General features: G+C 30.6%; 2 protein-coding genes across 3 annotated transcripts in view; one reads left to right on the top strand and one right to left on the bottom strand.

Moving 5' to 3' along the window:
- LOC111705322 (putative protein TPRXL) overlaps positions 1-4,527 on the bottom strand; it is a 21,592-nt gene extending 17,065 nt beyond the window's left edge. Inside the window, exon 1 of the mRNA XM_023477823.1 lies at positions 4,517-4,527. The gene's annotated coding sequence lies outside the window, so the exon portion shown is untranslated. The remainder of the gene's footprint in view (positions 1-4,516) is intronic.
- Positions 2,778-6,481, top strand: LOC111705324 (dentin sialophosphoprotein). Of its 2 annotated transcripts, none has more exons than XM_023477825.1 (7): positions 2,778-2,878; positions 3,084-3,697; positions 3,943-3,989; positions 4,250-4,520; positions 4,953-5,006; positions 5,405-5,474; positions 6,328-6,481. In XM_023477825.1, the coding sequence occupies exons 1-7, from the start codon at positions 2,831-2,833 to the stop codon at positions 6,391-6,393; spliced, it is 1,170 nt and encodes a 389-aa protein (XP_023333593.1). In that variant the 5' UTR covers positions 2,778-2,830; the 3' UTR covers positions 6,394-6,481. The 2 variants fall into 2 exon arrangements, with proteins under 2 accessions (XP_023333593.1, XP_023333592.1); XM_023477824.1 differs by having other exon boundaries at positions 4,947-5,006.
- The last annotated feature ends 8,589 nt before the right edge of the window (positions 6,482-15,070 follow it).

The following is a 15,070-nucleotide window of genomic DNA, read 5'->3' as shown; positions in this document are numbered from 1 at the left end:
ATATTATATTGTCTGGTATACCCTGTAGTATATTGTCTGGTATACCCTATATTATATTGTCTGGTATACCCTATATTATATTGTCTGGTATACCCTATATTATATTGTCTGGTATACCCTGTATTATATTGTCTGGTATACCCTATATTATATTGTCTGGTATACCCTATATTATATTGTCTATTATTCCCTATATTATATTGTCTATTATTCCCTGTACTGTATTGTCTGGTATACCCTGTAAACACCCTGTGCTGTGTTGTCTGGTATACCCTGTATTGTATAGTCTAGTATGCCCTGTAAACACCCTGTACTGTATTGTCTGGTATACCCTGTACTGTATTGTCTAGTATACCCTGTAAACACCATGTATATCTAATTAGGTCTGATACAGAATTGATAGCAATGTTTATTACATTGTAAGTAACACTAAATTGATTAAAGGGTCCCACAACCAAGACCAAATTGATGCGACATTTCTTGTATAACTTTTTGACCTCGTACCTCCTCTAGTTTTATTTTTTTCTTAGAAATTCAAAACATATTTTTTTCACAAAGCTTCTCAAGAAGAGAATTTATGATTGAAAACATGTAAGATTTTAATATAACCTGCAGCTTACTTCATTTTGATGCAAGATATAGAATAAACGTTTTGGTAAGTTGTCCCTTTAATTTAAACAAAATTAGACTCATAAATCAAAAAAGTTGAAAAAAGATTAAAATGTAGAAACAGAAAAAATCCATTACATAAAAAAATATACTTACATCTGATTAGTCTATCGATGTCATCGATTTTTAAAGACTGTTAATTCTGAAAAAATTTCAATTTCAATAAATTAACTGAAAACTCATTTTTAAAATCCTGACTTTTTAATGCTTTGTTATTCAGCATTCCTGACGAAATTATTTGTTAAAATAAAGTTAATCAGTGCATGTATGCAAGTTATAAAAGTTAATCAGTCCATGTTTGCAAGTTATGAAAGTTAATCAGTCCTGTATGCAAGCTGTTAATCAGTCCATGTATGCAAGATTTAAAAGTTAATCAGTCCATGAATGCAAGTTAAAAAAGTTAATTAGTTCATGTATGCAATTTATAAATAAATGACATCATCATAAATAGACAATAAAACATACCGACCTAGTCTTGGAATTTGGTAATGTGTAATTTAATATTTACAAGAACTTCTAAGGTTTTTTTTACTGTTCAAATATGCTGATTCACAAAATCGTTATACTATTATTTGTAAAATGTAAAAAATGCAAATAATAAAATAAAAGTACTAATACATTGAATTTATGTAGACTTAATTGTTGGATTCACATCGATACCATTTGAACCGTTGAGTGACTATACTAATGGGAAAGATATTGTCGTTTTTCAATCTTCAAAAATGTGAACGTCTAATGCTTTCCTTAACTATCTTTGTAGCATAAATCTGCGGGTCATTTTCATGATTTAAAGAGATCAATTTTCATTTAGAAAAACAATAATATCACACTCAATCTAGATCAGAAAAAGGAAACAACGGTACCATTTTTTAAAATTTAATTAAGGATCATTCGAAATTATGTTTGAAAAGTCTCTAAATCTAATGCTTTAAAACAATTAAGAAGGTTTTACAATTCATTAGTTCATAAGTTAGAATTTAAGATATAATAAATCTGAGACACTTTGAAGATTCTAAATTGGTCAGAAAGGAATTATATTTCAATTAAAAATGAGATGCAAAAAAAGAGTTCAGCTATTTAATGATTTAAATGATTGCACTTTAAATAATGCAAGTTCTATTTATTTTTATTGGCTTTCACAGTTTAAAACGTTACGTTACGTCTTCAAATAATAATAAGAATAAAAATCAAATAATAATAAGGATAAATATCAAATAATAATAAGAATAAAAATCGAATAATAATAAGGATAAAAATCAAATAATAATAAGGATAAAAATCAAATAATAATAAGAATAAAAATCGATGACTGTTATGTCCAAGCAACTTTTTGACAACTCATTGAACTTATTAAAATCAATATTATTAAGAAATACAGCTTGAAATACTATTTGTAAATAACAATAAATTCAACTAGATATAAAAATTAAGTTCTGAACCTAAGCAATCGACTAAAATTAAAAATCTTTAAATCTTTGAATTCTTCTTCAAAAGTTTTATGCTTTTTGGTTAGCACTTTATATATGTAAACATGTTAATATATGAAGAGATTTATGTAACAGCGCTTAAATAGTAGGTCTGTAACTTGAGGTTATAATATGTGTATATATGCCTGAAACAATTCTTCAACTGAGACACAAAATACAAATCTTCTATCTCTAGCGCTACCTTTACCTATCTGTCTATCTACCTATCTTCTTGTCATCCAATTGTTTGGTGATCTCAACTAGCGTAGACGATTGAGCTTCCTGTTCAGACGCCAATATGCATTCAAGCACGCTTTCCATGTTCTTTAAATGTTGAGTAACTTAAAAAAAGAAAAACTTGAAAAACTAAAATCACAATTTAATAAGTAATTAAAACAATTGCTGTGGAACTCATAAAACTGCGGAATATTCAGACAACATTTAAACAATCTTATGTGTAAACTATGCTTCAAAAAACAGTTTACCAGAAGATAGAAAATCTACTTATTAATTGAAATGATCTGTCTACACTGCACAATATTTGAACTATTTAAACTTAAGTCTAACATTTACATTACCTTTTTAAACAAACAAATTATGTTTATACAGAAAAGAATGAAATCAAGTCAACAAGAAGGGGAACCAAATCTGAAAATGCGGGAGTTGTTCCTTGAAAATCTACAAATTTTCAGAAAATGGAGAGAAACGAGGGTCAAAATTCCAAGTGGGATGAAAAAAGTCAGGTATAGAAACACTTTTAAGTAATATGTTTCTTGGTCCAGTTTTGAAAAAACATTTGAGTGGTAATATCAAAGTTTTTTATATTAAAAGAATGTGAATTTCAGACTTTTTTTGATAAAGTTTCAGTCGAAAAGTAGATCATTCCCATGTCTCTTTTGGGATTGCTATTATTTCAGCTCAAATGTATTCATGAAAAACAAAATTTAGGAATCCGATGTTTCTGTCACAGATGAGATTGAAACCAACAGAACATTCAACACTTCTGATATCGCTGAAGTCGCTGTCACTGAGACAGCTTCTACCAGCTTGAAAGCAGACTCGATCACACCTACTGATACTTCTTCCAATGTCATGAGAAATGTTACAGCTTCTTCAACCAATGCAATAATGGGCCTTGTGAAAGCAAGTCCAAATGTTTCACGGAAAGTATTTGGTAATACAGAAACAAATAAAACCGACGAAACAACCCTGAGCAAAGCTACTGAATCAACTACGACAAACATCAAAAGCTTAGAGAATGATAAACCAGAATTAGGTTTGAACAATGCTTCAGAGAGTCCAATTGATCTGAACAATTCCAATATAAGTTCAGATAATGATCTGAACAAAGAAGATGAGGACTCTGCTAATGCAATCGTGGAGGCTAGTCTGAAAAAATCTGCTACGATCTCAGATACGACAGGAAGCTCTCAGATAACCGTAAACAACTCTACTGCTATCTCCACCAATACTGATGATCAAGCACAAAATAAAGCCAATAAAATTATACGTTTCTCAGAAGAAGTGAAAAATAACAGCTCAGGTGCAAAGCCTTCATTCAGGTGAACATTAATTTTAATCTATCTTAATTTCTTTCGTTGCTAAACCAGGTCGTGAAATTTTATCATTTATCAACAAAGCCAATAAACAATCACTTACTTTTAAGTTTGAAGCCTACTAACTAGTGTAGACTGTTTTTAGTGTTGGAATAGTATTAATCAACTGCATGTGAAAATAATTCTTAAAAAGAATGATAAACGAAGATTATTAATTCTTTTTATTTAATTTTTTAATTTGGAAACTTTAGGGTTGAACATCATCCTAGACGATCTAGAGATAGACAGAGAAAACCAGGTAAACCAAATCAGGAAACCAAATGTTTCCATAAAGAAAGGGAACTGAATTTTTGCCACAAACGCTGATTTTAAAATCTTTATATCTTTGCAACCCAATGTTGTAGACATTAATATTTCAATCTTTAAATTTAGTAAGTTCAAATATAACAAAAACTCAGTTCATTTGTTATAAAATGTTTTCTCTTGGGCGCAAAAGTTCTTGAAAAGCTAAAGGCTAAGACAATGGCGAAAATAAAACATTTTTTGTAATTTCTTCAGAAGGACGAGCACAAACTTCGAGTAAAGGATCTCGGAGTAGGTCTACAGAAGGAAGGAAGGAGACCAAGAACAGTATTATGATGACAAGAAGTAGAAGTAGAAGTAAGGAGGCTAGAGGTAGATCTACGGAGATAAGAGGGAAAGCTCCTGAGGCTGGAGGGAAAGCTGCGAGAAGTAGAAGCTCCTCCAGGAAAAGGTTGAAGAAAGATAAAGCTGACCCTAAGCCTGGCAGCTCAGCAGCTAATCTTACACCAACACTCATCAAACAGAAGTAAATATTTTCTTTAAAATTGAAACAGTAATTACAAATATTAAGCAGAATGATTCATGTCTTCCATAATTGTTTATTATAAATGCCGCTTACAGGAGTTTGCATTAGTGCATGAAAGTGTAAATGATCTACAACTATGAAAACGATCTCAACCTGCATATTTAGAGCGGAATTTGCGCAAGTACTAAAATACTTCCATCCCTCCTCATTGTTAAACATTTTATTTCAGACTTTCAAAAAAATAAATGTTAAAAATGAGTTGAGTTAGTAAAAACTGCAGTTTGCCTACGTTTTTTTCAACTTGACTTTTCTAGCAGTTGGCATTAATAATTCTAATTAGCATACAGTTTTTCATTGTAAAACTGTAAGATGGGATAGAGTTTTTCAATTTATTCTTTAAATAAGATTGAATTTAATAGAATCTAGAATTAGGTGTTCCACTACAAAGTGTCGGAAGAAACTAGGTCTAACATCATATCCCTGCAGGTACAATTATTGTTTAAAGGGTGACACTGACACTGGAGATAATATTGCAGGGTGTCTCAACAAAAATGAAACTTTGGGCGACATTTTAGTATCTTCATTCTGTCACTCTGCATTTTTACTCTTCTATCAGTCATTTGTTTATTTATGCATGGTATTTTCTGTAAACCATATATCATATTTCTAGTTGTTTGAAGTATTTTTGTTCTAATCATATTTCTAGTTGTTTGAAGTATTTTTGTTCTAATCATATTTCTAGTTGTTTGAAGTATTTTTGTTCTAATCATATTTCTAGATGTTTGAAGTATTTTTGTTCTAATTATATTTCTAGATGTTTGAAGTATTTTTGCTAATCATATTTCTAGTTGTTTGAAGTATTTTTGTTCTAATCATATTTGTAGATGTTTGAAGTATTTTTGCTCTAATCATATTTCAAGCAGTGAACATGAATGCGAGTACAACTATCATGAGGTAATATAATAGATACATTCAATAATTTGATTAACCCTGAAGATACAGGAGTGGGAGGGGATTATAGGGGTACTTTTTGCGCCCCTTCTAGTTTTTTTTGCTCTAGCCTGAGTAGCACCCTCATTTGACACTAGCAACGCACCCCGGACCAACCAGAGTTAGAAGCATTACTTCTATTTGAAATCATACACGTTTACATAGTAAAACAATCTTTAAACTTACGGATTTGTTTGTTTGATACTTTCTATTCAAAACGTTTAAGCCAGCCAAAAACGATTTTAGAAAAAAAGGCTTAAAAATATGTTTTATAGGACAAATTGTTAAATCCACGTGACCGGGAAACTTTAAACTTGTGAATATTTGTCCAATACAAGTTAGTGGTTTACTTTTAAATGAGATGGCCTTAGAAAATTGGGGTTTGAATACGTATCGCACACTGCGCATCCAGACCAATATATTCTAAAGCTTTTATATACTAGGGTAACTGTACTCCTCCCGAAACTATTTAGTAAAGGAATTGAGTCTTTGCCACAAACTCTGATTTTTAAATCCCTATATCTTAACAACCCAATGTTGTATACCTTTGATATTTCAAAATATGACTTCTGTTATATCAAACGATCAAAGTTTGAAATATCAAAGGTTTACATAATTTGGTTGTAGATATATAGGTATTAGAAAATTGGGATTTGTTGCAAAGACTCAATTCCTTTGAAAAGTTTTTAAATTCTCCTTTATTTTTCAAAAAATTGCTCAAATGAACTAAGCTATTTTATTCTTTATCTTTTAAAAATTGTGATTTTCAATTATTCAATTATTTCAATTATATAAAAACATTAATTGTAATTTTTAGGAAGCAAAATCGAATATAAGGAAACAGAACCCGAGGATCAATGGAGAGAAGATTAAGAAAATATGATTTCAAATTTTTTTTTTTTTTAAATTCATTTATACGATTAAATTGAAGTGTTTCATTGCATTCATTATTAATATAAATTCATTGTTTACATTTTGTTTTTGATTCATTATTTTTATTAATTATTCAAAAGAACTAATTATTCTTAATTAAATCTAATATTCTGACCTATATCTTTGATGGTGTCAAGTGATCAATTGATCAATAAACAGAACTTATATTTTAAAAGATACAAGATCTGCTATATCAGGTTACAAAGATAAATATCATCATGCAGCTTTTCTTTCATTTTTTAGATTTCTCAAGTTTATAGTTTTTTATAACGAAGAAGTTTAATGATATAATCAAATAAATTTATTTAAAAATGATTTATACTTTTTAAAACTACCCAGCGCATGGAGCATTTGGGGTTAAGATAAACTCAAGATAAACTCATGATAAACTCAAGATACACTCAAGATAAACTCAAGATAAACTCAAGATAAACTCAAGATAAACCCAAGAAAAACTTAAACTAAACGCAAGATAAACTCACGATAAACTCAAGATAAACTCAAGAAAAACTTAGGACTCAAGATAAACTCAAGATAAACTTAGGATAAACTCAAGATAAACCCAAGATAAACTCAAACTAAACGCAAGATAAACTCACGATAAACTCAAGATAAACTTAGGATAAACTCAAGATAAACCCAAGATAAACTCAAACTAAACGCAAGATAAACTTACGATAAACTCAAGATAAAATCAAGATAAACTCAAGATAAACTTAAGGTAAGCTCAAGAAAAACTTAGGACTCAAGATAAACTCAAGATAAACTCAAACTAAACGCAAAATATACTCACTATAAACTCAAGATAAGCTCAAGAAAAACTTAGGACTCAAGATAAACTCAAGATAAACATAAGATAAACTCAAGATAAACCCAAGATAAACTCAAGATAAACTCAAGATAAAATCAAGATAAACTTAAGATAAACTCAAGATAAACTCAAGATAAACTCAAGATAAACTCAAGATAAGCTCAAGAAAAACTTAGGAATCAAGATAAACTCAAGATAAACTTAAGATAAACTGAAGATAAACCCAAGATAAACTCAAGATAAACTCAAGATAAACTCAAGATAAACTCAAACTAAACTCAAAATAAACTCAAGATAAACTCAAGATAAGCTCAAGGTAAACTGAAGATAAACTTAAGATAAACTCAAGATAAACTCAAGATAAGCTCAAGAAAAACTTAGGACTCAAGATAAACTTAAGATAAACTGAAGATAAACCCAAGATAAACTCAAGATAAACTGAAGATAAACTCAAGATAAACTCAAACTAGACTCAAACTAAACTCAAGATAAACTCAAGATAAACTCAAGATAAACTCAAGGTAAACTCAAGATAAACTCAAGATAAACTCAAGATAAACTCAAAATAGGCTCAAGAAAAACTTAGGACTCAAGATAAACTCAAGATAAACTTAAGATAAACTCAAGATAAACTCAACGATTAAAAAAAATTATAGTTTAAGAAATATAGCTTGAAATTAAAATCTCCGTATGTTAAGAGAATTAGACCTCAAAGTGCATTCACTGTAAATTATTTCTTTATTAAATCTAAATTAAATGAATGAATAATTACATAATTCCTGATATTAGATAATTATCTTATTACACAGTTAGTCTCGATATTTAGAATTTTAAACTTGAGGAATTTTGAGCATTTAGTTGGATAATAGGCAGTAGCGGGTAATATTCGCATGCAATGCACATCCGCACCCAAACTTTGGAATAGATACGGTGGTCCCCATAAAACTATGAAATACAACGAAGAAGTAAAGACGAAAGACATTATTATTGATTCCTCAATGAAGAGAATATCTCATTACTTGATTTGCAAGGTACAAGGAAATCTGTTTACTTTACATCAACATTAAATACACATAAAATATTGCTTCAATGTCGTCCCCTTCTATTACACATTATGGGCCCCACATGACACAAATACTGAAATACTTACATCGAACAATCTTTATTAGCCACGAGCCTTTGATAATGGCTCCGCTCGTAGATTATGTTAGCTCCTTTGAAAATCTCTCTAAATATATTAACAATGTACATATGATAAGAATTCGATTAATTAATTAATAAATAGTGCAAACTTATGACTGAGAGGGATATAGGGTGGTAAATGAGATGATTAGTGGCGCAGAAGAAAGGAAGGGGGAATAAAGTGGTCATATATCAACTTAGATAAACGAGGTAGCGAAGTATTTATGATAGGATTGGATTATTGCTACAAATGATAATAGAATCAGGTCTAACTGTAGAGTCTGGAGAGATAGAACTGTCTTATTAGACCTTAGATATTTAAAACTATGAATTCAAATTATTAGTTAATCTAAATTTGAAACATATCATTTAGATTTAGAATTAAAGCTAAAATGGGAAGGGGGTTTAACTTTGATAGGGCATTAAGTTTAACTTATTATATCCTTCTCTTATTGGCAAAATATTTGATCTCTGAAATTATGAAAGTGAGTTTAATTTAATGAGATTTAATGAATACGCGATTTAAATTAGTTCCATTTATTCAAAAGTTCCAAGCTCTGAATGTTTGAATCTGCATGAAGTTGATTACCCAGTAACCTAAAACCTATTTCCTGTGCAGTTAATTTGCTCTGCAGCCAGGGGTTAAATGTTAGGATTATATTCTCCTTGTTTTCAACTAAATATTAAATATTGGTGAATATAACTGTAAATATAAGAGATGTCAAAACATCAAAACTTGCGGAAACGTTTATCATTAAATTACAATGAGTAGCTGTTTCCTTAGATTATAAAATATAACAGAGTTTCCATTTATTTTTCTCTGAATTTATATATAAGAACAGAGTTTTCACCCAATATCCTCTCTGCAGTTTATATGTAAGAACAGAGTTCTTATCCATAATCCTCGCAGATTATATAAAAGAACAGAGTTCTCATCCATAATCTTCTCAGATTATATAATTTCACCCACAATCCTCTTACAAAAACCAGTTATTTTTGTCTTTAATTAATTTAATAATTAACAAATCCATTCAAAATCCATTAACTGAATTCAGTGTTTTAAGACCCTTATTGAGATATTTTTGAATTTTTTTTTCGACCAAAAGCCTCTCAGGATATACATTAGAACAAAGTATTTATATATACCCCCAGCAGCTGATATATACAATTACAGAGTTTTCATCCATAATCCTCTCAGATTCTATAGAAGAACAGAGTTTTCATCCTTAATCCTCTCAGATTCTATAGAAGAACAGAGTTTTCATCCTTAATCCTCTCAGATTCTATAGAAGAACAGAGTTTTCATCCTTAATCCTCTCAGATTCTATAGAAGAACAGAGTTTTCATCCTTAATCCTCTCAGATTCTATAGAAGAACAGAGTTTTCATCCTTAATCCTCTCAGATTCTATAGAAGAACAGAGTTTTCATCCTTAATCCTCTCAGATTCTATAGAAGAACAGAGTTTTCATCCTTAATCCTCTCAGATTCTATAGAAGAACAGAGTTTTCATCCTTAATCCTCTCAGATTCTATAGAAGAACAGAGTTTTCATCCTTAATCCTCTCAGATTCTATAGAAGAACAGAGTTTTCATCCTTAATCCTCTCAGATTCTATAGAAGAACAGAGTTTTCATCCTTAATCCTCTCAGATTCTATAGAAGAACAGAGTTTTCATCCTTAATCCTCTCAGATTCTATAGAAGAACAGAGTTTTCATCCTTAATCCTCTCAGATTCTATAGAAGAACAGAGTTTTCATCCTTAATCCTCTCAGATTCTATAGAAGAACAGAGTTTTCATCCTTAATCCTCTCAGATTCTATAGAAGAACAGAGTTTTCATCCTTAATCCTCTCAGATTCTATAGAAGAACAGAGTTTTCATCCTTAATCCTCTCAGATTCTATAGAAGAACAGAGTTTTCATCCTTAATCCTCTCAGATAATATAGAAGAACAGAGTTTTCATCCTTAATCCTCTCAGATAATATAGAAGAACAGAGTTTTTATCCTTAATCCTCTCAGATAATATAGAAGAACAGAGTTGCCATCCTTAATCCTCTCAGATTATGTATAAACGCAGCTAGCTTTCACACAAAATCTTAGTGATCCGCTGGATTTTATACTCTAAGAATAAAACTGTGATTAGAAGATATTTGGTAACTATACTAAACATGTAACCTGCCACCGTTTAATTACTCATAAAATCATTTTATTTGTTGTAAAATATTGTTAATCTGCTTCACGTTTCCATCATTTGGAATTAATTGCAGGAAAAAGATAGATAGATGAATCTATTTATTTATCAACCGTGGGAGGTTTGTAAAATGACAATGTTTCATGTAAAGTCCATTTTTGGGTTTCGATCATGTTACTTTCAAGCCTTTACTTTTTTTTGAGAAGGGTGTATCATGATCAAAGGGCTGTAGAGTATAGAGTTTAGAGTGTAGAGTGTAGAGTGTAGAATGTAGAGTGTAGAGTGTAGAGTGTAGAGTGTAGAGCGTAGGGCGTAGAGTGTAGAGTGTAGAGTGTAGAGTGTAGAGTGTAGAGTGTAGAGTGTAGAGTGTAGAGTGTAGAGTGTAGAGTGTAGAGTGTAGAGTGTAGAGTGTAGAGTGTAGAGTGTAGAGTGTAGAGTGTAGAGTGTAGAGCGGAAAGTGGAGAGTGGAGATATTATTTCAAAATAACCTCTGTCTGTCTGTTAATCTAAATGCGCTTGTAAATAATTACGTAGAACTTATACTGCGATTAACCTAACCTAATTATGTCTGTAAATAACTATGTCATTCTGTGTTGTGATTAGCCTAACTACACTCTTGTATATAAAGACGCAAAACTTGTAATTACGGTTATTAACTTAACCTGTAACATAGAAATCAAAATTAACGTCAGTTGGGATGATACTCCGTTTTAATTACATCGTGAGAGTAATTATTACTTGGTTAGCGAACGAGAAACTTATTGAATAACTTTCTTAAAGATAGATATAGATTGGTACTTAAATAAATTGTATCTGTAGGACAGATACCTGAGAATACAGACTGAGCTGTATCCGGATTTATATTGACTTTGGTATTTGTGTGAACCTTGTGTTCTTGATTAAGTTATATCTGTGGAACAGATACCTGAGAAGATATCATGGTTTTCAGTTTGGAAAGTGTTGAATTCTAACAATTTTCTACTTTGTCTCGGCTGTCCTTTAAAAGAGAAACCATAATTTAAAACTATCAATTTTCAGAAAGCAAACCAATAATATATTTTTCAGTTCTGCATAGATAAAGGTTCAAGGGATACTTTGTGAATTTAAGAGCTTAGCCAATTAAATAAATGAAAGTTATAATCCAAAATGTTAAAACATGCAATGTAAGATTTGAACTTATGAAAGATTTTTAGATTTGATTTCCGGGGATAACATAGAACATGATGGTCAGCTACAGATTAACATAGAACATGATGGTCAGCTACAGATCAACATAGAACATGATGGTCAGCTACTGATCAACATAGAAATGATAAAACATGGATCCTAATTTTACGATAATAAGTAACTTTTTAGTTAAAATTGGACAATTCAGCTTTATTTTTGTGTGTGAATAAAAATTTATTTACTGTACAATCAAGATTTTTGAAAATTATTCAAATATTAAGTTCAAGAAATAATATATACAAACATGTTGAACAAAACTTTAAGAATGTCCATTCAGAAATAAATACGATCACGATGTCTGCAAATTGTGCAATGTAATATAAATATTTTATCTGCACTTTGCAAAATGAAAATGTCCTGCTACAGAAAGTAAACAGAATTCCAAGTAACTGATGATTTGTTACAAATGTTTCAAAGAATGAAGACTGCAGGGAATTTATTAAAGGATATGTTCACAAAAATTAAAGGGGGTATATGTAGGCTGATATCAAAATCAAATCAAAATTGATATCGATTGCCACTATGTTTTCTTTTATCTGTTGGATATATATTCATCAGGAGAAAATGGCTAAAAACGTCTTATATCCAAGAGCGTCATAGGACCCTTACAAATCCACAAATTCAACCATTCAGATCGTAAATAATACCTACTCCTACTCCTACTACTACTCCTACTTCTACTCCTACTCCTACTCCTACTTCGATTCCTACTCCTACTCCTACTCCTACTACTACTCCATCTTCTACTTTTACTCCGAGATGGATAAGGCTAGCGGCCATAAGCCACAACATTTTCCCTTCCATGCCACATTTTAGCTTTTTTGTCTTCCGAGAGTTATGAGCCACAACCGTACAGTCTTACATGCGTCAGGATTTGACTCTTCAGGCAATTCTCGTTTATAAATGATAAATTTAGGGCATTGAGATTGTGATTTAAAAAAAATCAGCGATGTCATGCAAAAGATTTATATAAAGAACTTTATATTTAAGTTTTAAATTAAAATAATAATGATTCCTTATAACGTAAACTGCTAAACTTATTTTCACTAAAAACAAAATAAATCTTTCCTCTAAAATGGCTCATTTATAAAACATTAGGAACAATAAAAAGAATGCACCATAACATACTCTTAAAGTTCAAAGGGCGCCCATAACCGAAAATTGCAAAATAGATTTTTTTGTGGAAATCTGTAACCCTCAGGTAATGACAGTTAATATTGTGATTTTTTTAATCTTTTCGTTTTTTTTACACTTCCCCCAAACTATTTTTCTCGGTGCCCACAATGCGTAAAGTAATGAAAAATGTTCTTTGTAAAATGTGAACGGAAAACACTTTAATACTTCTACAATTTCCTAAAGGTTACATCTTTCGCGTAGAGACAGGATTATTTTAAATTGCAATTTCAATGCCTTAATTTTATCAATAATAAACGTAATAACAGCCGGAAGACTTAAATGTTGTGGCATGGAAGAGAAAATTGTTGTGGATTATGGCCGCCTGCTTTCATCCGCTCCTACTCATACTAAAGGGTGTCCCACGAAACATGACAGTTGGTGAATAGTTTTAAATGTCTTCTTCCATAATATTATTTTATATTAAAGACTGTGTGCAGTTTATTTTGCTAACAAATCTTTTACTCAATTATATTTTGCTTTGAAATCAACTTTATTATAATAATACTACCAAGCGATGTTTTTTATTATTCTCTTTGGTATTCAAGAACTTAACAAATTATGGAAAAAGAGAACTGTCATGTTTCCTGGGACACCCTGTACTACTCTTTATATAAACATTAATTATGTGTATATATGTCGTCTTACTTCTAAAAGATTTAGGAATTCACAATTTACATAATCTGTAATACAGGGTTACCTACATACGATCAGACTTCAAAGACGATTGTACGGAAATTTACTATCTGTTTCCTTATATTCACGATTCCCTTCAACTATAAACTTGTTTGTATATCTGCCAAATCATTAAATAAGTAATGATATAACTTTATCTAAGCAGAATAAACAATATAGCCTTAGAATCGTCACGTTGTTAGAGTTTCCGGTCGTCTTTACTGTCTTTTCCTTTGTGTGTAACCCTGTGTGAACGTCTGGCACATTGATACATGATGCTTGTCCCATGGACTATTCCCGTTTTTAGAGGTAAATACCCTCTTTAAAACCAATGCTATGTAAATTTTGTGCGGAGAGAGAACAACCAAAAGCATTGTAAAGGATTTGAGTTTTTGACCTCAATTTTCGAATCCCTACATCTTTGCAACCTAATGGTGGATCGGAAATCTTTTTATATTTCAACCTTAGATTATTTATTCCATCAGATTACATGAAATATCCTAGGTCTACTGCATCAAGTTGCAGAGATATAGGATTATTTATTCCATCAGATTACATGAAATATCCTAGGTCTACTGCATCAAGTTGCAGAGATATAGGATTATTTATTCCATCAGATTACATGAAATATCCTAGGTCTACTGCATCAAGTTGCAGTGATTTAGGATTATTTATTCCATCAGATTACATGAAATATCCTAGGTCTACTGCATCAAGTTGCAGTGATTTAGGATTATTTATTCCATCAGATTACATGAAATATCCTAGGTCTACTGCATCAAGTTGCAGTGATAAAGGATTAGAAAATCAGAGTTTGCGGCAAAGACTCAATCCCTTACAACATTTTGCTCGAAATTAATGTAGAGTATATTCAGTATAATCTATAATGTATAGTATACTCTACAATGCAATGTATACCTTATCATGTACAGAATACTATATACTGTACAGCATATACTTGATAATGTAAAGTTTACCTTATAATATACAGTATACTCAATAATGTCCAGCATACCTTATGATGTACAGTATACCTTACATTGTACAGGATAATCTTTAATGTACAGCATACGATAATGTAAAGTATACCTGATGATGTAGAGTATACTCTTTAATGTAAATTATATACCTTATGATGTACAGTTTACTCTATAATGAACAGTATACTTTATAAAATACAGTATACTCTATAATGTACAGTATACTGTAGAATGTACAGTATGCTCTATAATGAAAAGTTTACTCTACAATGCACAGTATACTTTACAATGTACAGTTTACTCTACAAAGTACAGTTTACTCTACAATGTACAGTTTACTCTACAATGTACAGTATACTCTACAATGTACAGTATGCTCTATAATGTAG

This window comes from Eurytemora carolleeae, unplaced genomic scaffold (genome assembly GCF_000591075.1).
Source record: "Eurytemora carolleeae unplaced genomic scaffold, Eaff_2.0 scaffold635, whole genome shotgun sequence".
Classification (NCBI taxonomy): domain Eukaryota; kingdom Metazoa; phylum Arthropoda; class Copepoda; order Calanoida; family Temoridae; genus Eurytemora; species Eurytemora carolleeae.
Note: the sequence above shows the minus strand (reverse complement) of the source record. Positions and strands in the feature narration are given on the sequence as shown.